The sequence below is a fragment of the Anopheles arabiensis genome, chromosome 2 (genome assembly GCF_016920715.1).
Source record: "Anopheles arabiensis isolate DONGOLA chromosome 2, AaraD3, whole genome shotgun sequence".
Taxonomy (NCBI): domain Eukaryota; kingdom Metazoa; phylum Arthropoda; class Insecta; order Diptera; family Culicidae; genus Anopheles; species Anopheles arabiensis.
The window spans coordinates 51,979,032-52,001,862 of NC_053517.1; the positions used below are offsets into that span (position 1 = coordinate 51,979,032).

Below are 22,831 nucleotides of genomic sequence, written 5' to 3' on the forward strand. Positions count from 1 at the left end.
CATTCTGGGTGTTTTTGTTGTCGATATCGGTGGCGATCCTTCTGCTCTCGGCAAACACGCATCATTTCTACCTTTTCACTGCGATCGAAACCGAAGTGTACGACTGTAAACTACGGAGCTAGCGAAACTCTTTGGCGACATCAACTCGTTGCAGAGCTAAAGCGAATCTCTCGGTGCGGGGAGAAAACGCTACAGTATCCCGCAACGCGGTGTACGCTGCCATCAAACAGCGGCGGAAGGTTGGATACTGCGCGAAACACGGCTGCAGGAATTTGCGAAACGTAGTTCCGGTTCCAGTAGCTGCTCAGTTACTGGGTGAGTACCGATTTTCTGTGTGTGTATGAAAGAAACCACTGTTCTGGCATTGAGATTCTGGTTGAATGAGAAAGCATGGGCATGATTGTATGTTGTCCACGAAACACAAAAGTCTGCTAAGGTAAAACGCATAAAGTGCTGCCGCGATACCGACGACGGACTTGTGTGCTCTTTGTTGGATTCCCAAAACACCCAACGCACACCGGAAGCATATTTGGTGAGCCCCGTTTGAGGTGGCATACAATTTAAAAGTCATCTAAAAACTATCTCAAACGTATTTCGACGCTGAGTATAGATTGCGTACGCGTTGAAACGTTTTTGAGTTGCAAAAAAGCAAAGCACAACGAAAAACGCACAACGAAGAAGCAGCAGGAAAAGAGAAAAAAAACCTGTCAAAAGCTATTCGAGTGCAGCACCAGCACCTCAGCATGTGGTTCGACGAAAACGGAGGTAAAGCATTTTGCCTTGCAGTTGTGTAAGTGCGAATCGACAACATCAGCTAGGGCAAGTGCTTGGTAGTGTGCGTGTTTGCGACGTGTGCAGCAGCCCGCATCGGCAAAGTGTGGTGGCGTGTGTGTTGTGTTTTTCCTGTTGAGTTGTGCCTGTGTGCGTTCGTAACGGCGTGCGAAGCGAGTGTGTGTGCGTGTGGTGGTATCGCTTGCGCCCCGAAAGGGAAAAGTGTGTAGCAGACCGAAGAGCCAGCAGTAGTGAATATTCATTCTCTTTCTTCATCCATTCGTGGTAGCCATCATCGTTGTCGTCGTCGTTGTCGTTTTGTCCCATCGTGGTCGCGATTCCGTTTCCAAGCAATTCAATTCTGTGTAAAATTATAGAGTGGCGGAAATCCTTTTCCGTGGTGGTAACAGTTTTGCGGAAAAGCTACGGCAAATTCCCGTCTCGGCGAATCCGAGTGCTCCGACTTTTTCCCAGACACCTTCAACAGTGGAACAGGAGAAGATCGGGGCAGATTAAAGGTAGGTATGCGGAAGCATGCAGGGTGCATTCTTCTCGGTGGTGTAATGTGCTAGCGAGTTGAAAATATTTAGAGGAAATACGGCTGAAATTAACGTGAAGTGGTAATAATATTCGGTGAGGCCAGGCGACCAGCAAGACGGTACTACGTAGCAATTTCGGCGCATGGAGTCACAGCGAAAAACGTAACGTCTGTGTGTTGGTTGGGGTGGCTGGCTGTCAATGTTGATAAATTGTGCTAAAGGCATCGGGGATCGAGGCAGTGCGTACCGGAAGTAGTAAACCAGTACATTGCACTCTAAAGGCTATCTATTAGGTGCAGATATGTGATTATTTTACGCACTGGTAAAAAAAAAACCTTGGGCTACGTTGTCGTCGACGTCCGAAGACGTTGCTTCTTCGTTTTGTGTTGTGTGCTGCTGCCAAAGCAATTCCCTCACCAACACCAACATTCTTGCGTGTAGGGTCTTGCTAAATGCGTGCTCCCCTGACTATTATGTGCCAGGTTTCGTGATGGTGTGCTGTTTTCTTGGCTGTCAAGAAATTGTACTGTTTTTCCTGGCAAATTTGACAAGAAAGGGAGACGATTCTCGTACATTTCATATCAGGGGGGAACACATTTTTCTGAACTCGTAATCCGATCTTTTCCTCTAATCATTTTGCTCGCTAACACATAACCTCAGATTATCTGTCACACGACGATTGTGGTCGAGGAGGGTTTTTTTCTTACCACTTTTTCTTTCTTCTGTCATTTTAGGTTAGTCAAACGTCAAACTTGCCGTGTTACGAAAGTTGTGTTTGCGGTTTTGTCATTCGAGTGATGTGAGAGCCCGAGCATATGTTTACAAAGAAAAGGAAGCCCCAATTCTACCAGCTCCAATGTGTTTATGTTGGTTGTTCCTCCCATAGCTAGAATAACGGAGAGCGCAATGGTGTTGCTATCCTTCCGAGGGATGGATATTGAATTGATGCAAACATCTACAAAATGCATCGCGCAATTGGCCACCCCACGATTGCGGCGGACGTGGATGAACCTTTGACAGCTGTGTGACGTCACAGTGAAATATGATTAGAATCTGTGCACCTTCCCGCAAATCGTGGTGAACCACACACGCAATGCCGCGGAGTGCAGAATCTAATTGAATCGCATATTGAAAAGCTTCCTTTGCCAGGGTTGCACGCCATTTTCCCTTATATCTGGCTTGCAATAAGTTGCTTTCCGGGCAACGTTAATGGTTCAGAAGATGGCATCGTATACGCTCAATTCACATCTTGGTGGCGGTGTTTTCATCACTTGCGGCGTTCTATTTTTAAAATACTCGTTTCGTTAAGCTGTCCCAGATGTCAGAGAATGGTAGTGCAAAAGAATCTAGAATCGAATGTGTGAAGTAGCAGCCAGCACACCAATCGGTTTGTGTATAAGCGCGATCGGCGGGGTGTGGGTTGAATTTGATTAAGTTCCTTGGCTTGGGTCTAAACAATTTGTGGTTGGAAAGGATGTTTTCTTAAAAAATCTCTTTCTGATATCTTCAAAATAATTGGTTTTGTTTTTTTTTTTAAACAGTGGTCTCCAAACTGTAGTTCGCGGATCACTTGTGGTCCGTGGCGTTAACAGAAGTGATCTACAAAAAAAACTTATTACGATTCATGTATAGCAATTGTTTTCCATTATCAAGATAAAATACTTATGCACAGGTCTACAATTTAAACATAATTTTGATTAAAAACGTTGAACTAAGTCTTTAAAACATAAGCCCTCAACTGACGTGGGCTGTGACAAATGTATTTTCAAAGCCAACTGGTCCGCTATCCTAAACAAGGTTGGAGAGCGCTGGTTTAAAGTTCATTAGAAGTTATAAGGCCATACTCGAACTGAAACAACGAGTTCATTCTGTTAACTATCCTACATGTGATGTAGTTCAACAAAGGAATTAATATGAAATTAGTGAAATTAAACCAAAATTGCTGGATAGTTGTAGTTATGCGCACTATGAAAAATAACTGACCATCATAAAGTGATGGTTATCAGTTTTATTATAACAATGTATTTTTGTGGGACGATTCCGTATTAGATCATCTGGCCAATGTGTCAAGAGTGTTAGATGTTTTAAAGGTAACGCAATAATCAAATCTCATATCGACCGTCGTCCCCCTTAGCGAATTGTTATCTCGACTTAGGCAGTGAGTCAGGTTCAATTGCATAGGCCGGTATAACCATGTTATGTTATGCACCAAACTAGACAGATAAACATTGCTTTTTTTTTAATTTCGACTGCCAAAGTAATAATTAAAGATTTTACCATTGCGTTATTGTTCATGTATATATCGTATGTGGTCTCTCATATTCTGCCTTAGTGGAATGTTTAGTTTCAGTCACCGGTAGGTTTAGGCATTGCATCAATTTATTAATGATGCTTTTATTAACTTCTCATATTTTTAGATTTTTATACATCACGCTTATTGCTGTATTGCTTGAACAAAATGGTTTATGGTTGAAAGTAAACTCAATTCTCAACTATATAATAATCCATATATGTACATCTTCGGTGCTTTCCGCCTTTGATACCCCAGCTGATTCTAACGACTCAACCGGGTAGAGTAAACGTTGGTGATATGCTGGTGTGCGTGAAAAACATTAAACGTCTTTCCAACGCATGGCCGTATTTTTCGTAGCACCAGGGGGGTACCAGGCAGGGAATGATTTTGACAGTTCGTTTAGTGTAGAAAACGCCTGCATCGTAACTTGGCAATATTTCTAAAACAAAGAAGGAACTTATCGATAAATAACATTAAACATTGTGTAGTATTACGGTGGATACTGGTATTGTAGCTATCTACCGTAAGTATGTGTTTAAACTTAGTAACTGTGTTCAATTTAGTTACGATAGACCAGTGATGCTACATGTTGTTTACATTGAGATTTTTTGTTAAAGTGCATAAATAACACTCTTATTGATTATCAATTGATTAGTGTATATTTTATCCTACGATCAGTACATAAACTAATAAGACTTTAGTGTTTTAACGTGATTTGTTATGTACACTCGTATAAAACAAGCTATTTTTTATTCTTACAACATGTGAAACAAATGCCGATTTACTCACTACATACGGTATCCGGAATTCTGGACCTATGATTTCGTGATGCGTGGTTCAAAAAAGTGATATCGAATTCGACCCTATGTGAATGTTTTAATTTTACCGGTAGTAGTAAATAAAGTAATCGGGCCCATACTTTGTAGGTTCCTAATCGCACTGAACGGCAATTGTTTCAGAACAATTTAAATTGGATTTGTTTTGTTGGCCGAATGTTGCTTGAAGGATTGTCATTCGAATTTTCATCTTGTCGTTGATTAATGTTGAAAAAATGGATTGTATAAAAGAAACAGGTTGTTTTTAGACTGTTTGCGACTGCATACAATTGCTAATAATTATTAAGCTCGTTGTATTGTGTTGACGGTATTTTAAAGGGTTAAGTGTAGCCAGCGTAAACACAAGCTGGAACATAAAATGACTAGCCGGCACCGTGGTTTTTGGCACCGTGTGGTGGCTAATAAAGTATTGCAACCGTTCTGTTCTGTCCTGACATCTTGTCACATTTGAAGGAAAATGTATTATTGCATATGTACTATTGAAAGCAATAATAACATTTGTATTTTGAACTAGTATGAAATACTTTATTAATGCACAATGAAAACAGTTCGGAAATAGGCTGGTAAATGATTTAACCGTAAACATTGCTGTTATAGTCATGATGGTCTAATTGCGCACAGCGTCTAAAACTTTGTTAAAAGGGACTAAATTGTGTCATTGATTTGCTATATTAAATTGCGATATAGAATACGTATCATTTAATGAAGGGGGAGAACCGACTCGTTAGTGTAAATAATATATATATACTATAATATATATGTATCTAGTTTATAGTTTATAGTATTAAGATTGCTGGTTCCTAGACCGAAGTCGGCTACAAGTACCAAGTGTAAAAGATTATTGGTATCCAATATTAGCCGCCGGCAAAGTAACAACATAACTCAAAGTAACATTGTTTATGTTGCTTTTGATGTATGTGTGTTTTACACAGTTGGTGCAAGTTTCTTGTTCAATAACTTTCTTCCGCGTTTGATAACCGCTCTGCGATGATTCAGAATGATTATACTGAACAAAGAAAAGAGAAAAACAAGGAAAAAGACGGACGTTAAACACTTATATGAATTTATGTTGCTGGGAAATCAACACAATTCTCGTGTATGTGAAAGCGAGACGGTAGAGAGAAAGTGCCGCACACATACAGCGAGCATTAGAGAGAAAGATAGAAACGACGTTCTCTAATGAATAGTTCATGGTTCGTGCCAATGAACACACTCTCGTCGTGTACTACAGGGATGAAGAATTTCTTTTGTGGAGCTATAAAATCGTGGTTGCAATAAATACATAATATGTTATGCAAATGAAAATCAAAGTACATAATTTAACATTGAAACACATTGCACTTTTTGCATCTTTGTTGGAAAAAAATCTTCAGCATAAATTTAATTTAATTAATCATGTCATTGAAGGAAGGGGCAACAAGTTCGATAAAACATGCGTAAAGGAACATGAACACCCTTAATTCCAAATCATAATAATTGTTGTATCAACATCTTTTGCGTGCTACTTCCGTGTTGGCCTTCAGAAGAAAACCATGTGAGCCAGCGTTTGCTCTTCCCTGTGTAACATTGGAAGAGAATCTATGTAGCGATAGGAAATCGATTGCGCAAATACTCATCCCCATCTATGTTTTTGTGTGTGCATGCGTACGTACTTGTATGTGTGTGTGTGTGTGTGGGTATGAGATCGTCTTACGTCGACTATTTGTTCCCATTGTCGGGAGCAACTCTCGTAAACCTACGGCGGTTCCTTGTACAATTCTCTCTTGTGATCTTTGCGAAACGCTGGTTTTGGGTGGAAAAGCACACGCAAAAGAATGAGAAGTAATCGAAGCTTCATTCATTGGTCTTAGTTCTGAAAAAGAATGTAAGACAATCAACCCTTCTTGCACTGGCGGCGACTGACGCGGCGACACACACTCGTTCAGCGCGTTTGCGGCCCAATGGACGGGTGTGTGTATTGGTGTTACGAACTTACGAAGCAACCCGATGGTGGTGTGGTGTTGTAGAACCAGAGACACCAGAATCGGGAGGCACCGCGATGCGTTGACGATGACGGGAGGGGGGCTACCCTTACGAAATTCTACACGCTTTCTGTGTGTGTATGGGCACTCGTGGCCGTTTTCGTGTGACAGATTCTCTCTGTAGCTCTCCGCACACAGTGTACCCAATGTAAAAGGGATACGCTCTCGAGATAGGCGAGAGCAAACGAACGATCCCCGGCACAGAGCGGGCAGGGCCGGCCAGTCAGTTGCGAGTTTTCCAAGTCATTACGGTACCACGCGGCGCAACTAGCAGCAGCAGCAGACACAACCTCGGTCGAAAATTAAGGGAGCTGTCGGCAGTTGAACTCCGATAACTGGTGCTTCCAGTTGAATTTTTATTCAATATCAGTGAACGATTCAAGATAAGAAACTGTACACCGTTTTACTGTCTAGCGTGCAAGTGTTACTTGAGTGGAATATATAAAAAAACGAATGAAGAGGCCTGAAAGCAGCCAATAGCAGCGTTCCTTCACTAAACGGTGCTGAGCGAAGCTAGAACAAACACATGGCACATCATAGTCAAAATCGTGGCATTGCAGTTTAATCAACAATTCGTTCTAATTGTATCGTGTATGGTACGACAAGGTTTAGTGTTGAAATTGGAAATAACTCAACTATTTACTAAGGCAGCAGTGCCCATGCTACTAGTCGCTAACACTGCCCGCGAGCCGGAAAGAAGAGTTCATTAGCACTGCTATTTGGCCACGCTTTCCGTTTACAGCGCACAAGTCAGTGTGCGTTTTACTGGGCGTGAAAGCGGAAAGACAGCAGCAAAAAGGAACCGCATTCACATGAGTTCGCGAAATTCGTAGTCAGTTCGGAGAAAAGGTGGTATGATATTTAATGGCGGCATTGGCGAGACACGCCTGAACGCGTTTTTCCGACCAGAACTCTCCAACCACATAAGTACGCACACACGAGTGGAGGGGAAATTTGGATGAAGAAAATCACCCCATGTGCAGCTGCTTCCCGGCGAGAAGGAAAAATCCTATAGGAAGTTGGCAGACCTTTCGTGCATCTGCGCAGAACCCGCGAGACCGGCCAGCGAAGGAAACGACGCAACGGTGAAACGCAAAATAGTAAAACGTGCTTTTGTGGCATAATTGCTACGGATCCACGGAGAAAAGGAGAGAGCAAAAGAGAGCCAACAGGGGGTTTAAGTGAGTTGGCATTGTTCCGGAAAAGAAAAAAACATAATATAAGGACGCCAACGTTTTAACAAACTTGCCCCATCGCCCCAGCCAGCAGCAGCTGTTACGATAAAAATGGGCTACGATGACATTTTGCAACACCTCGGCGGTTTCGGGCGATATCAGCGGCGCATCTACGTGTTGCTGTGCCTGCCGGCAATATCCTGTGCATTCCACAAGTTGGCGGGAGTGTTTTGCTAGCAGCACCGGACTACCGGTGCCGGTTGCCGTACGAACTCGAGAATGCAACGTACCCGATGCCGGACGAGCGGCTCACTCTGGCGTACCCGATCGATACGCTGACGGGCAAGTTCTCCACGTGTAACTATCTCGATGCCAACTTTACCGATGACTACTGGGCCGGCGGAACACCGGCGGCCGGCGTTCGGCCGTGCAATCACTGGGTGTACGATCGGACCAAGTTCGAGAGCAGTACCGTCACCGATTGGGACATGGTGTGCGATCGCAACTGGCTCCGTGCGTCGGCCGATTCGCTCTTCATGGTGGGCGTGATGTTGGGCAGCATTGGTTTCGGCTACCTCTCGGACAAGTACGGCCGGAAGCCCATCTTTTTCGCCTCCCTAGTGCTGCAGGTGATCTTTGGCGTGCTGGCCGGAATTGCGCCTGAATTTCTGACCTACACGCTGGCCCGCATGGTGGTGGGCGCCACCACGTCCGGCGTCTTTTTGGTAGCGTACGTAATCGCGATGGAAATGGTTGGACCGAGCGATCGGCTGTACGCTGGCGTCGTGTGCATGATGTTCTTCTCCGTCGGGTACATGCTGACGGCCGCGTTCGCATACTTCATTCACGGCTGGCGGATGTTGCAGATAGCGCTAACGCTGCCCGGCGTACTGTTCCTGTGCTACTGGCTGTTCATCCCGGAGTCGGCCCGTTGGCTGCTGTCGAATGGTCGCCCGACGGAGGCAATTACACTCATCGAGAAGATTGCCAAATGCAACAAGCTTACGGTACCGCAGGAAGCACTCGACAAGTTGGTGGAAGAGGACAAGGCGCAACAGCAGGAGGATACGAACGAGCCGAAGCCGTCGCTGCTGGACATCTTCAAGCATCCCAACTTGCGCCGTAAAGCGATGCTCATCTTTTTCGACTGGTTCGTGAACAGTCTCACCTACTACGGGCTGTCCTGGAATACGAACAATCTCGGTGGAAATCCGTTGCTGAATTTTGTCATCAGCGGAGCGGTTGAAATTCCGGCCTATTCGTTCCTGCTGGTCACCCTCAATCGCTGGGGCCGGCGAACGATCCTGTGCGGCTGCATGATCTTTGCGGGCATGATGCTGCTGACCACGATGGCCGTCCCTGCGTCGCAGCAGTGGTTAATCGTGGTGCTGGCTATGCTCGGCAAGATGGCCATTACCTCCAGCTACGGTACCGTGTACGTGTTTTCGGCCGAGCAGTTCCCAACGGTCATCCGCAACGTGGCGCTCGGCGCATCCTCCACCAGTGCCCGCGTGGGTGGCATACTGGCACCGTACTTTAACCTGCTCGGCGACTACTGGCAACCGTTACCGCTGCTCATCTTTGGTGCGCTGGCTTTCGTGGGCGGTGTGCTGTCACTGTTGCTGCCGGAAACACACAACCAAAAGCTGCCGGAAACGATAGCGGACGGGGAAAACTTTGGCAAGCACAAAACGGTACCCGGTAGTGGTACCGGAACCAGCGGTATTATGGTCGCTGGCGGTGGCGGCGGCGATCGTGATGTCGAACGTACGGCGGAAGAGCTGCAAGTACTCAGCAAGCCGGAACCCGCCACAGACGGCGAAGAGATGGCCTCGGACACCCTTAAAGCAGGAGAAGACAAGAACAAGTATTAACCAGAGAGGATAAGGCCTTCAGCAAGCTCAGGTTGGAATGTGGTTGAAAAAGGGAGCAGTTAACAAGATTATTTTTCGCGCTAGAACTCTACGTAAAAAAAGAGTACTCATAAAACATAGCTGAACATATGTAGATGGCAGTACAAGAAGAAGGAAAAAAATGGACGCCCTTATTGGCGAACAAAAGACTTATGGTAAGGCGTTAGGACCTGCACACTGAGCTTAACGTTGAACATAGCGACATTCTGACGCTTTCCTCCGCAGCATGCGCAAATGTCGGGTATATTCTTTTATATTTCTCTCAACCCTCAGCAAATCATACGGTTTCGCACGTATATTGTGCTGTTTGCAGCTTTAAAAATAATTTCATCTTTCGCGCATGCTGTTATGGTGTAGGGTCTTATTATCCAACCCTTTATTTTGCGGTGATCTTCCCGATCTTCACAGCAGGACACTGCGTTCTGCAGGAATGTGAGTTTTGCGTTCGTTTTCTTTAATCGTACATAATTCATAATTAGGGTGGAAAGAAGATGGCAGAAATAATTCCTTTTTTGTCAAGATAGCATGCACATGAGTTGAACGAACGCTGGAAATTTTGAAGAAGCTTAACACCGCTTTTGGCGTTGGTTGTGTGTAAATTGTCTTACACAATTCGACATATTTTACAATGTCACTGTATATCTTCGCATTTAACGATTTCTTTTTGTTTGTGGCAAAACAAGTTTTTCTGGTAAATATGGCATAGGATGAGATATAGGATGAGTCAAGACACTCAGTTCAATATATTTACGCTATAAGTTACATGCTATCGTGACGTTCACGGGACTTTTTCAAGATTTAATAGTATCTTTTGATTCGACACCTAAAACTTGAAAGGTTTCAATGATGTGACAAATGTGTGCATTTTTGTCTTGTCGGCGGTAAACTCTGTAATACCTCATGAATAATGTAGATTCAATATTGCCAGCCGTTGTCCTAAACATTATCGTACAGTTTTTTTTGTCATTGAATTCCAAGGGCGAACAACAATTTCAATTCATTGCATGTGTCTTTACGAAAAAGTTCAGCTCGATCATATAACGCAAAACAAAATCATCGGTCTATTTCCTTCTGGTGACTTATCGCTCTCCTCGGGTGCTTCAAAAGTTGTCGTGCCCTTTATTTAAAGTCATTCAACAGATAATGGAATTGTTCCTATGTCGCTACGATCACAACACGATCGTTTACTATTTCAATCTTCTTCTAAACGATCTTCTCTAATCAATGACGCGACTTCAATAGATTCGTTGAATGGTTGTTGTGCAATTCGAGCAGATGTGTTATTTTCTCTCGTGAAAAGAATTGTAGGTACATGATAATATTAAACCACTTGAGCTTATGAAGTGGGAAAATCGATTACCCTGGGAAATGGAACTTGCTGTGCTGTACACTACTGCGTACAACATGCGGTGCCTGTATATGTGCACATGTTTGTTCTTCTTAGCGGTCTCTGGCTGATTGGTTTTTGGGCGTGGAGGATTTTTTTCACGTGACTGACGCCATTTGTGTCGTGTTGACATAATTCGAGAAAACTATTTTTGTACACACCGTCTGATGGATTTGTGTATTCGTTCGTCGTAGGACTGTGAATGCCCACAAATGCATAAGTTAGCCCAGTGTGTGCAGTTGGGAATGGTTTTAATGTGTGAAAGCGAATTATTCTTTTGATAATTTTATACTTTGCGCAGTTTGTTCTTGTACACGATTGTAGCACATTCTGAACTCAGGACAAACCTATTTGTCATCTATCATATCGCGCCTTTGCTGCGGTCTTATTGCATCAGCGACACAATGGCTCGCACACAAGGATGAGGTAGTTATTAAATGCGCGTAATGTAAGAAGAACAATGTTTGTTGTGTCAAAGAAAGAAGGACCAATTTTAACTAAGGAGCGAATACGCGAATAAACGTTGTCCTTCGTTTTATTTCTTACTTGTACACACAATGATCAATGTAAGCAGATAAAGCGAATGACATTGTGCTAAATTTAAGGAAGCTTCGTTTTTCCTAGTAATCATAAAATTCATGCTCTTTCTGATCGTACTTATAAGCTACATAACCAAACTCAACAAGAAGAACACGTACATACATTCCATTACATGATAAAGTAAGGTATGATAGAACGAGTATAGTAGAAAGAAGGAAAGGAGTGTGGAGTATATTTGAAATTTAAGCTGATGCATAGAATGTAATATAGCGTAAGTTTAAATAATAAATGAAAATATTATCATCGCTATAAAGCAAATCTGCGTTTGAATGTTTAGCTTAGCATCTTCTTTGTTGATTTCACGTACATCGCATCGTATGCGTTGGGTCCCACAATCAAAGCATATCGTTCGAAAGTAACGAGCTTATCAGGGAATCAATAGCTGTTCCTCATTTGTTTAGCAGGTCGCTCGCTCGTGGGACTGAGAAGAGTATAATAGGCTTCGATAAGCTAAATCATTATTTGATTCGTATCAGGCGTTGGTTACCAGAGGTAGTAACAGGCAAAGCAGCTGTAACAATATAAAGAACTAATGTGTAATGGTATTTGTAATGCTTATTGAGTATTTTTTCTAAGTTTTTTACTGTATGCATGTTGTAATGAATGAATAGGAATTATTATGAAATGTTCTAGATAAGATTCTGATATTTGTTCATCCCTTTGTCGATTACTGTTTGATATCAAGACGAAGTTCCAGCAATTAGTTTGACTAAGTTTCCGTACTAAACAAATACAACGCTACATGGCAAAAACATTGTAAAATCGTCTTTTGGTTTATGTTTACCCTTACTTGTATTATTCAAAATAAATACAAACTCTACTTGATGGAAACGGACGCAAATGAACCGGGTTTCATTGTATATCAACACTACAGTCGTTCCCTTTATTCATGAATCAAACCTCTCCCCTGCGCATCGATTAACAGTGTGCGTTTTTTTCTGTTAGTCGCGCCACGATCACGCGATCGCAAGTCAATGTTTACAATTGCATTCAATTGATTGGTGGTCGCGATGGAAAGAAGGGTCCATAAGATTCTATGAGTAATTTACGTTTAGTTTCCGTTCTGCTATTTGAATGCCGGTCGATTGGTGGGTTAGTTGCCCTGAAGATCAAGTTTTCTCTCGATTTCGTAACAAATCATGTAGGAGAAATGTGGGAGCGTTTGGATTGTGGAAAGATCGCTCTAGTGTTCCCGCTTGGGCAATAGGAATTTTTAATCGATATTAATTGATGCACGTACACAGTGATAAAAAGTTTAATTTATATTGGGTTCTTTACTTTTATTTTATTTCAATCAAAAATAGCTGGACAAAGTCGTCCGCTTCTTCATCCAGAAGGAGGAGAAGCTGTCGAAGCAACGGTATCATCGATCCCGGAAATTGTATCGTTACTGCCACCCACCTTCTGCCACTACACCCCACTGAAGAGTGATTGTAGCAGCTTAATCTGCCTGGCGAGCCATTTGTTGATAAACATCCAGAAAGTGCAGAACCGTTACCCGCGGCCAACAAAGCAAGCAGCCTTCCGAACGGTGTCCGCGCAAGGATGGGTGACGCAATCAACTTTGGGCCTGCCTGGTTACGCAAGGTGGCGTCCGATAGTAACACCACTAGTAACCATCACAGTACGAACAGTAGCAGCAGCAGCAGCAGCCACCACAGCAGCCATTCGATGGTGAACAGCAATAGCAGCAGCACCGTCGCCAACAATGCTGGCGGTGGTGGAGGCGTCGGATTGCATCATCAGCATCTTCCGCATCACCATTCGCAGTCGCCGTCGTCGTCGCACTCTTCATCGCACCATAGCCTGTCGCATAGTAGCAGCGGCAGCGCTATCGGTGGCGGTGGCAGCGTCGGCGGCGGTGGCAGCTCCGCTGCTGCTGGCGGAGGTGGTGGTGGCCTTTCCAATAGCTCGTATGGTGGGAGCTCTGGTGGAGGCGGTGGCGCTGCTGCTAACAACGGCGGGACTGGACCGGGGGGCGCTGTTACCTCCACTGCAATCCGGTACCCGTTGGCCGAGTTTCGCTACGGCCGGGAGGAAATGCTAGCCCTGTTCGACGGGAGAACGACCAAGACTCCGGAAATACTGGTGCACTATAAGGGCTTGTTCGTGGAAAAGCCGCAACCACCGCTCGCGCTTACTCCTTGTCCGGAGGAAGAACTGATTGTGGAACCGGAGGCACGGGTATGTAGCATCACGCGGTGCACGCTTCCTACCAACTACTAACTATCTTTTTTTGTATGTCCATTTGTAGCGCGCTTGGCCATCGAGAAGTATTTCGCTTGGAATTCCTGGACGTGGCGCTCGTGGTGGCTCGGTGGATCGTGGTCGCGGGCGTGGCCGCGGTCTGTATACTAGCTATCAACGTTCGTCCTCTTTCTACGATGATGAATCCAGGGGCGTAGGAAGAGTAAGTTGAAGGGGTCGAAGAGGCCCGTTGCCAATGGTTAGAACATAGTTAGTAACTCTTGATTATCTCACACTACTACTTATCAGGGCGAACGACCGTGGCTGGAGCGTAACGGAACTGGTGGCATCGGAGGGGTCGGAGGCGATGCAGAGTGGAACAACTCATCGTCGAGCCCTCGGAAGGAGTACGGGTCGCGCGTTATTCGTACGAGCGGGGGCTTGGAAAGTTGGCGTCGTTCCCGTACGGACGATGAGAACGCCGGCGCTACCAGCAACGGGATCAGTGATTGGCGATCTGGTGGTGGTACTGGCGGCAGTATTACGGGCGTGGCGCGTGAAAAGTGGACTCGATCAACGAGCTGGCGCGATGAGGATAGCTCCACGCATCACGGGGTCGAACGAGGATTGAATAGTAGCATCGGGGGTGACCGAATGATTCCCCCCTACAAGTCGCGCCTTTCTTCTGGTGGCGGTCTTGGCAGCGGCGGTGGTGATCCGAATTCCGGCCACTCGATGGGTGCCGGTGGAATGCGTCGCCCGAACTGGGACACCGATGAGCTGCCCGAGTGGGCCACGGAAAATCCGTCCGATTTCGGTGGCAGCTTCGATGCGACCGGTGCATTTCACGATTCCGATAATGATGGCGAGAACGGTGGTGGTGGTGGCAGTAGCAGCGGGGGAACTACTGCTAGCCGGTATGGCGGAGATGGTAGTGACGCGAACGGCGGTAAGACAAACCACCTTACCAAGGGCGGCGATGAACGATCGAAAAACAACATTCGACACCGAGCTGACGACAGCGAGTCCGGCGGTGAACCCCATCGAGACGGGACAGAGGATACGACTGGCAAAAATAGAAGCGATAAATCAACGCCAGCATCGGCCCAGGGAAGAGAAATCGGAAAGTCCATGAATCATATCGACGGCAGAGTGGACGACGCGACGGCGTTAGCTGTCGGTAAAAAAGGGGACGCTCACAATGAAAAGCAACATTCGAGTGCCAATGAATTGCAACAGAAGCAAAAACAGAAACAACAGCTAGATAAGGACGGAAACCATCATGTGTCTGAATCGTCACCAGAAAAGCTATCCTCGTCGGAGAGAAATGATGGTTCTGGCTTAGTTCAATCGAGCACTACGACGAAGGGTATATCTTCTTCGCGTGAATCAATCGAATCCTCCGTTTCATCCTCCATCAGCGGAACGGCCGCTGTGATAGAACCTGACGCTCGACAGAATTCTCCGTCGTCGTGGCACAAGGCTAATGCTGCATCGGTTGCCACTGGTGCAAAAATTGCTTCCGAACATGCGTCGCTGTCGGCTAAAGGTGGTGAGGCCGGGAATGAAAATGACAACAACGATGGTCAAAAACATTCCTCGCAGCAAGAGAAGCGAGACGGACCGAAAAAGTCGCCGTCCAGTACGAGCGTCGATCGAATGCAGGAAGTGGCAGACGATATGGTTGCTCAGCTGATTATGGATGATGAATTTCTGGCGACTGACGGTGATCCATCGGTAATCTCTTCGATTGCTGCTAGCACCAGTGGGTTGGTCGGTGCGGGTGGAAGCCTCGGCAAATCTCCGGTCTTCGGTATGTCGGCGGCAGGTGCGACCAGTGCGGCAGCAACCTTAGCAGCGGGAGGACTACCGATGAACGTGGTTTTACCGAAGGCGCATCCGATGCAACAACTCTTTGGAAATGGCAACCTTTCGCGCGTGAATCCTCTATTGCTATCCGATCCGGTGGCTGCCAATCGTGCAGTAGTGGCCGGTGTAAACCCGATGGCACAGCTGCACCATTTGATGGGACCACCGGCTCCCCCGCCCGGATCGGATATATGGTTTTACCGTGACCCTCAGGGAAAATTGCAGGGTCCGTTCCAAGCGGCGGAAATGACAGAATGGTACAGGGCCGGATACTTTGACGAGTCGCTGTCGGTGCGGCGAGCATGCGATGAGGTATTTAATACGCTCGGCACACTGGTGGCCCTTTGCGGTGGCATGCCATTTTTAAATTCTGTGATCATACAACCGTTCAAAGCGTCCGGTGGTGGCGGTGGCATGGCGAAACATTCGCCACAGCAACAACAGCAAACGCAGTCCAGCACGGCGACCCAGGGCCAACAGAAACAGGCTGCACCCGGCACGAATGGCAACAATGTTATGCCTTCCCCGAATCAACAGCCAACGGCTGGACAGGGATCCTCGCAGCAGCAGCAGCAAGGGTCACTGCATCCTGGGAATGCTGGTAGTTCTGCTGGTGGTGGTCCGAATGTTTCCGGAATTTCAAGTATTCATTTAATGCGCCAGCACCAAATGGTGGTGCAGAAGCTACAAAGTACGGAAGGATGGGCTGTACTAACGCCAGAGCAGCAAAACATGATCATCCAACAGCAGATGAATCAGCTGATGAGCTCAGATGTAGCGGGCATTGGAATGATATCGCCTTCTTCATCGTTGCCTGGCGCAAATGCTGGAAGCGCAGCAGGTGCGAATCAGCATCAACAACAGCCGGGTGGCATTTTTGGCGCTGGTACAGCAGCCGCTGGTATGATACCGTCGAACCAGGAAACGTTGGTACATCAGAAAATGCGGGAAATGCACCAACAACAAGGCCAACCCCTGCAACCGCCTCAACCGCAACAACAACCGCCAGCACACGTTATGATGGAACAGCTGCAAAAGTCTGTTTCAAGCAATCATAACAATAGTGCGTTCTTGAAGTTGCATTTACCAGACTTCAATCAGTCATCTCAAGTTCCTGGAGGAAGACCGATGCTTGGTAAGTAGAATTGCATGGGCAATTAACACGATATATTGCGTTTCGAATGAGTGTACGAAGCTTAAAATTTGATTTTATTTTTCCATTTCCAGGTAACATGAATGTTGATCCCACCACTGCCGCAGCTGTAGCTGCTGCTGCTGCAGCCGGGCACGACCCTCTAGGGCACTTGATGCATGGTATTGGGTATAATCCTCAAGCCGCCGGGCAAAATCTTGGACCTTTGGGGCCAAACAATCTTCTGATGAATCGCGGTAGTTTGCTGGGAGCTGGGGCCGGTGTTCCTACACAGCAACAACAACCTCCATCTCAACACCAGCAACCACCACATCCAAACGCAGGAAAACCTGGCGCAGAGGATCCTATTCAATCACTGTTTATGCAACTGTCGTTGCATAAGAACCAACAAACTCCGCAGCAGATGCCGAATCATCAGCCTCCATCGAAACCGGGAGGAGAAATGATGGGAGCCCCTGCTGGCTGGCTGCAAACGGGCGCTGGACAACCACAGACTGCCAATAATGGCGGTGGATTACCTGGACTAGTTGGCCCGCGAGGTCCAATGATTGGCGCAGCTTCTAGTTGGGGCGATCTACCACCACCTACGAGTGCCTCTTTTGCGTCCTTAATGCAGCAGCAACAGCCGCCGCATCTCCCCCTCGCTGGACACCATCCACTGTTATTAGGTGGCAGCGGTCCATCAAATGAACCACAAGCACCATCAGTTGTTTCACTGTTTAAACATCATCAGCAGGCAGAAAAGCAACAACAAATGGAGAAAGAACAGCAACTTATTCAACAGCAGCAGCAACAGCAACAACAGCAGCAACAGCAGCAACAGCAACAGCAGCAGCAACAGCAACAGCAACAGCAACAGCAACAGCAACAGCAGCAACAGCAGCAACAGCAGCAGCAACAGCAGCAGCAGCAGCAGCAACAACAACAGCAACAGCAACAGCAACAACAACAATTGCAGCAGCAGCAACAGCAACAAATGCAGCAGATGCATCAAGAAAATGCACTTGCTCAACAAAAACAGCAGCATCAGGTGCAGCAATCACAACATGTCCAGGAAAATCAACAGCATTTGCAGCACATGCAACAGCATCAAATGCAACAATTACAACATCAGCAGGAGCATCAGCAGCAAATATCGCAACAACAGCAACAACCACAACAGCAGCCACAGCCGCCGCAACAGCCAGAACCTCAGCTGCAGCAACAGCAGCAACAGCAACAGCAGCAACAGCAACAGCAGCAACAGCAGCAACAGCAACAACAGCAGCAACAGAATCAACAGCAACAGCAACAGCTACAGCAGCAGCAACAGCAACAGCAACAGCAACAGCAACAGCAACAGCAACAGCAACAGCAACAGCAACAGCAACAGCAACAGCAACAGCAACAGCAACAGCAGCAACAGCAACAGCAGCAACAGCAGCCGCCGCAGCAGCAGCAGCCGCCGCAGCAACAACAACAACATCTGCAGCAACAGCAGCAGCACCAGCAACAACAAACACAGCAGCAAAAGCAGCCTAAGGAAAATCAAAAAAAGGAGAGCATTGCCATAGAAGCGTCGAACCAACAACAGTCCGGCAATAACAAAAAGCAAAGTAATAAGCAGCACCACCAGCAGCACGTAAATAATCACGTAGAAACGGTGGAAGAAAAGACAGGTACGTCGCAGCAGAATCAAAAGTCCAAAAAGCAACAAAAGAACAACCATCTAGCTTCGGGTGGGGCCAGCAACGGCCAAGCAACGATTACCAGCGAGGAGGAGAGCGAATTCATCATCGTGAAAAAAGAGATGGAGGAAAAGAAGCGCCAGAAAGAGATGAAAAAGCAACAGCAGGAGGAGCAGAAGCGTAAGCTGGCGGAAGAGAAAAAGCTGCTGGAGGAGCTGGAAGCACAAAAGAAAGCAAAGCTGCTGGAGTCTCAGCGCCGTGAAGCGATGAAAATTCAAGAGCAGCAACAGCAGCAACAGCAACGCTCGGCCCCTAAGGCTGTACCGGCGCCATGGTCTGGAGCGATGGCCGAAATTGCAAACAGCAAACTAAGCCTGTCGGAAATCCAGAAAACCGAACGTGCTCTGCTGGCCCGCCGTGAGCACAGCATGCGCGAGCAACAGGAACAGCAACAGATGCTGGAGATGCAAACGCAGCTGGTAGACGGTCGACTGAAGTGGAACGCACAGAACCTGATGCCGGCCAAGGTGAAACCATTGGCTGAGATACAGGCGGAAGAGGCCGCTGCGGCTGAAAGAGCCCGCGAGAAGAATGCGAACGCGTCCGGTTTAACGGTGGCTGCCATTGCGGCTCAAGGTAGCGTAAAGGGTTCGAAGAAAGAGGACAACTTGGCCAGCCTGCTGGGCGGTGCTGGTGCTAGTGGAGCCGGATCCGCTGTGTGGCGCGGAGCCGGTAGCATGTTGTACTTTAATTCAACTAAAGCGTGGACCGGTGATGGCGAGGCGAGCAGTCTTCTGGGTGGGGGAGCCGGCGGTGGTTCCTCCGGGCTCAGTAACAATGTTAGCTCCGGCGGCTTCTGGGAGGAACCTACGCAGCCCAGCGTCGTAACAGCTGCTTCGATTGTTGCTTCCGCTGGCAAGGGCACTGGCAACAGTGCGCGGAAGCAGTCGGCCAATGCCAACGTGACTACGTCTGGCGGTGCTTCCGGCAAGCAGCAGCAGCAGCAGCTTTTGAGCAAGAGCAAAACAATGGGCAGCATTTCCACGAGCTCTTCCTCGACGGTGGCCGCTGCCAAGCAGCAGAAGCAACAGCAGCAAGGCTCAGCCAAAGGTAGCGGATCATCGGGTACCGGTAAGGCCGGTGGCAAGAATGGAAATGTGTCCGGAGGAAATAGCGATCGAAAGGACGACAGGAAGCATCCGAGCGAGCCTACCAATGAATTTACCGATTGGTGTACTCGTGCCCTGAGCTCGTTAAACAGCAACGTCGACAGTAAGTGTTTCATTTCTGTACAAAGGTTTGCGACCACCAAGCGTGATTGATCATAACGCAAATGCTCTTTCCACAGTTCCAACATTTGTCGGATTTCTGCAGGACATCGAATCACCGTTCGAGGTGAAGGATTATATCCGTTTATACTTAGGTATGCCAGCCTATGGCTTTTTTTGCCTTATACTTGTAGGTAGTTTGTTCTATAGGGCAGTAACGAGAATCACTTCTACTTTGCAGGAGAAACTAAAGAGTGTTCGGAATTTGCGAAGCAATTCCTCGAGAGACGCTCCAAGTACAAAAATCAGCAGCGCCAAAAGAATGCCCACATCGATGATATGTGCAAACCGGCACCAGCTATTAACCCATCGTCTAACGATTTCCAAGAAATCAAGGTAAGCTAATTACAATGCTGGATCTGTCATGCTCGACGATTGATAGAGCAGAGATAGTGCAAGATGTTAATACTGCGCCCCCTTCCCTTTGCAGGGTAAAAATAAGAAGGTAAAGAAGAACAAGATGATGAAACTCGACAGCAGAATCTTGGGCTTCTCCGTTACGGCTGCGCCGGATCGGCTTAACGTTGGCGAACGAGACTATGGCGATAACGTTTAAGTGATCGGCACATAGCCAGGAAGAGAAAGTGAGACAGAGAGACAGAGGGAAAAAGAGGGATACATAAAGAAAGAAAGAAAGAGAGAGATACAGAAAGATAGAGAGAGGGAGAGAGAGAGAGAAAAAAATCAACTGGATTCGTGTGTGTGTGTATGTGAGCAACAAAAGCAATGAAGAACATAAAAATCATAGCTGAAGCAGCAACATAAGTGTGGCACAAATAATAACCCTTTCTCTCCCACTCAATCAAACGTAGATCGATCGCAAGGGGTTTCGAATTGGTTTTCAGTTTTTTTTCCTTTAAATCATTCTAAAAGGGTAGTGTAGCTTGTGTGAGATGATGGGATTCAGAGCCAAACGTAAGCAAAAGTATTCACGGATCGTTAGTCAGGCGAATGTGTACATGTCATTAGTATGTATCTGGTGGTAAAATATGCTCGAAATTGTGTTTTGCACTGCTGCTAAATGTTTACGATTTACTTTTGCCACTTCCTTCCTTATTTTCCTTGGTCGGTTGACATGCAATAATGTTAGGGATGTGTAACAGATAATTGATGTTGCTTATCCCCTACGAGAGACGACCTTGCTCAGACTGAAATGTTACGCATAGTTGATCCCTGCGTTCTTTTGCTTGCTCTCTCTCTTTCTCTCCATCATCACCGTTTCGGTATAAATCATCACAATGCAAGATTCGGCAACGAGCTTTGCTTTGTTGGAATCTATGTTTTAGGGATGATTTGCGTTGCGTTATTGTTTTCATGTCGATTAAAGATTCAAAGATTGTTAAACTATGAATTGTGCCACAACTGTGTAACTTAAATGGTTCGAATCGCAGTGCGAACAATCTGGTGAATCTTTAGGCAGCTCTTTTTTGTGTTTTGTTAATGGCATAAGACAAGAACACGGTCTTGCAAGTTGAGCGTGCTTCGCTTCGTTTCGAATGGAATATTTTGATTTATGATTTGGATAGTTTCAATTAGAGCTGTTCGTGTTGAAATTTAAATCCTCGATGCTTGTACTACGTTTGCGGTGCTGCACCGTATTCGTTTTGTTCACACCAAATCGCACGCGTGCTGTACGGCTCTGTTGTAAAACGTTTGCCTACGGTACTATTCGAAGGTACTATGAAATGCCTGCTCCTGGAACCGATGTACTTTAGTTACTCGGTGTTATTGTTAAACCTACTAATGATACTTGCTGCTATGAATAGCTGAACACCCATTGTTGAAGGAAACAGCGAAACAATCCAACTTATAAACCTTTTTATTATATCATCGGAAATATTTTGAATCGATGCTGTGCTTGTTTGTGAATCGTAGTGTTCTAGTAAGTTGTCTAATTTGGCGCCTTTTAAAGGACATCTTTATATTAGAAAATAACAGCTAACCAGAAAAGAAGCAGGCAGAAGTTGTTACAAAAAGAAAATACACACATATACACACCAACACACATTACACATACCCACACTGCCACGTATCTGCGTATGTTAAGATTACGTATCGTCATTAGTCTCGTTTTGCGATTGACACACGCGCCAATCGATACCCGTAGAAAAACAAGGCAAGGATGATTGTGTCGTAAGGAAAACACAAACACACAATGTAAACCGTGCTTCCATCGCAAAGAGCTGTTGGAAAAATGCAAACTGATGATTGATTGAGCATGTGTATTGTTGCAAGCCCCAACGCAAGGCAGAGTATTTGGTAATGGTTCTAGTAGATGGATTTGCAACTATGTTGATGAGAAGAAAAACTGAAAGAAGGACATCGTTCGAGAGCAAGTAAAATCATGTGTGTAGATTTGCATCTAATGTTATAAAGTGAAATAAAAGAAAGGAAACTACTCTAGTACACAAGTGATATATGTAACACCTTAAGGACTGAATTATTACATACACTAATCCAGCCGCTACCACGGAGAACATCCAGCAGGAGCGAATTTCTGAGTTTGCTTTTTGCTTCGGCGTTTTTCGTGTGTGTGTGTGTGTTTGTGTATGTTCTTATATGTTTCGTACTCGTGCAGTGGGTATTACTGAGAGTGTTTGAGAAAATTCATTTAAGGCGATCGCTACAAAACAAACAGTTAAATATAATGTTTTTGGGTCTCCTTAAATACTCGCTCATCTGCGCACGTGGTTGTCGATTTTCTACAGATTTTCTACCCTCGTAGGAGTAACATCGTCTAGTGTCTGCGAGATTGAGTAGTGTAGTGTTATTGTGTTTGTATGATTTCTCCTCTGTGCAAGTACGTTAAATGATATAAAACAAATATCGTAAATGAAATGATCATGGCTAGCAGTTTCATCGGTAAGATCTTTATTCTATTTATCTTTATTTCTAATTTCGATTGGTTCCCGTGACGTGATCCTTAATTAAGTAGAACGTACACGTCATAAATTCAATCTTGTATATGGATTGAACCTCCCACAGACAGCTACTAAGCCCCATTAGTAGTTTTTTTCTAAGAAGATAAGGTAAGGTAGCTGATTAGCGCTTTTGTGCTTCCCAATTTGGGATTCGATCACTATTTGAACTCG

The 22,831-nt window shown here is 45.8% G+C and overlaps 2 protein-coding genes across 2 annotated transcripts; both read left to right on the plus strand.

Annotated features, from left to right (window-relative positions):
• The first annotated feature begins 328 nt into the window (after window positions 1-328).
• Window positions 329-22,156, plus strand: LOC120908375 (GIGYF family protein CG11148). Its single transcript, XM_040319302.1, has 10 exons — window positions 329-1,289; window positions 12,840-13,719; window positions 13,790-13,945; window positions 14,032-16,726; window positions 16,819-17,774; window positions 18,027-18,146; window positions 18,180-19,683; window positions 19,760-19,834; window positions 19,921-20,075; window positions 20,170-22,156. Exons 2-10 carry the CDS (start codon window positions 13,081-13,083, stop codon window positions 20,293-20,295), a joined length of 6,426 nt encoding a protein of 2,141 aa, XP_040175236.1. The 5' UTR covers window positions 329-1,289; window positions 12,840-13,080; the 3' UTR covers window positions 20,296-22,156.
• LOC120897615 (organic cation transporter protein-like) lies at window positions 5,827-12,291 on the plus strand. The gene is given in 2 exon segments (XM_040302617.1): window positions 5,827-7,864; window positions 7,867-12,291. Coding segments are annotated over 2 exon segments (1,761 nt in total). The 5' UTR covers window positions 5,827-7,746; the 3' UTR covers window positions 9,510-12,291.
• Window positions 22,157-22,831: the final 675 nt, after the last annotated feature.

Bases quoted from the DNA above. Each gene is read 5' to 3' on its own strand.
- LOC120908375 (XM_040319302.1), top strand. From the start codon at position 13,081: ATGGGTGACGCAATCAACTTTGGGCCTGCCTGGTTACGCAAGGTGGCG. The intron at 13,720-13,789 runs GTATGTAGCATC...GTCCATTTGTAG, and splicing joins TTGTGGAACCGGAGGCACGG to CGCGCTTGGCCATCGAGAAG. The intron at 18,147-18,179 runs CAGCAACAGCAG...CCGCCGCAGCAG, and splicing joins AGCAACAGCAACAGCAGCAA to CAGCAGCCGCCGCAGCAACA.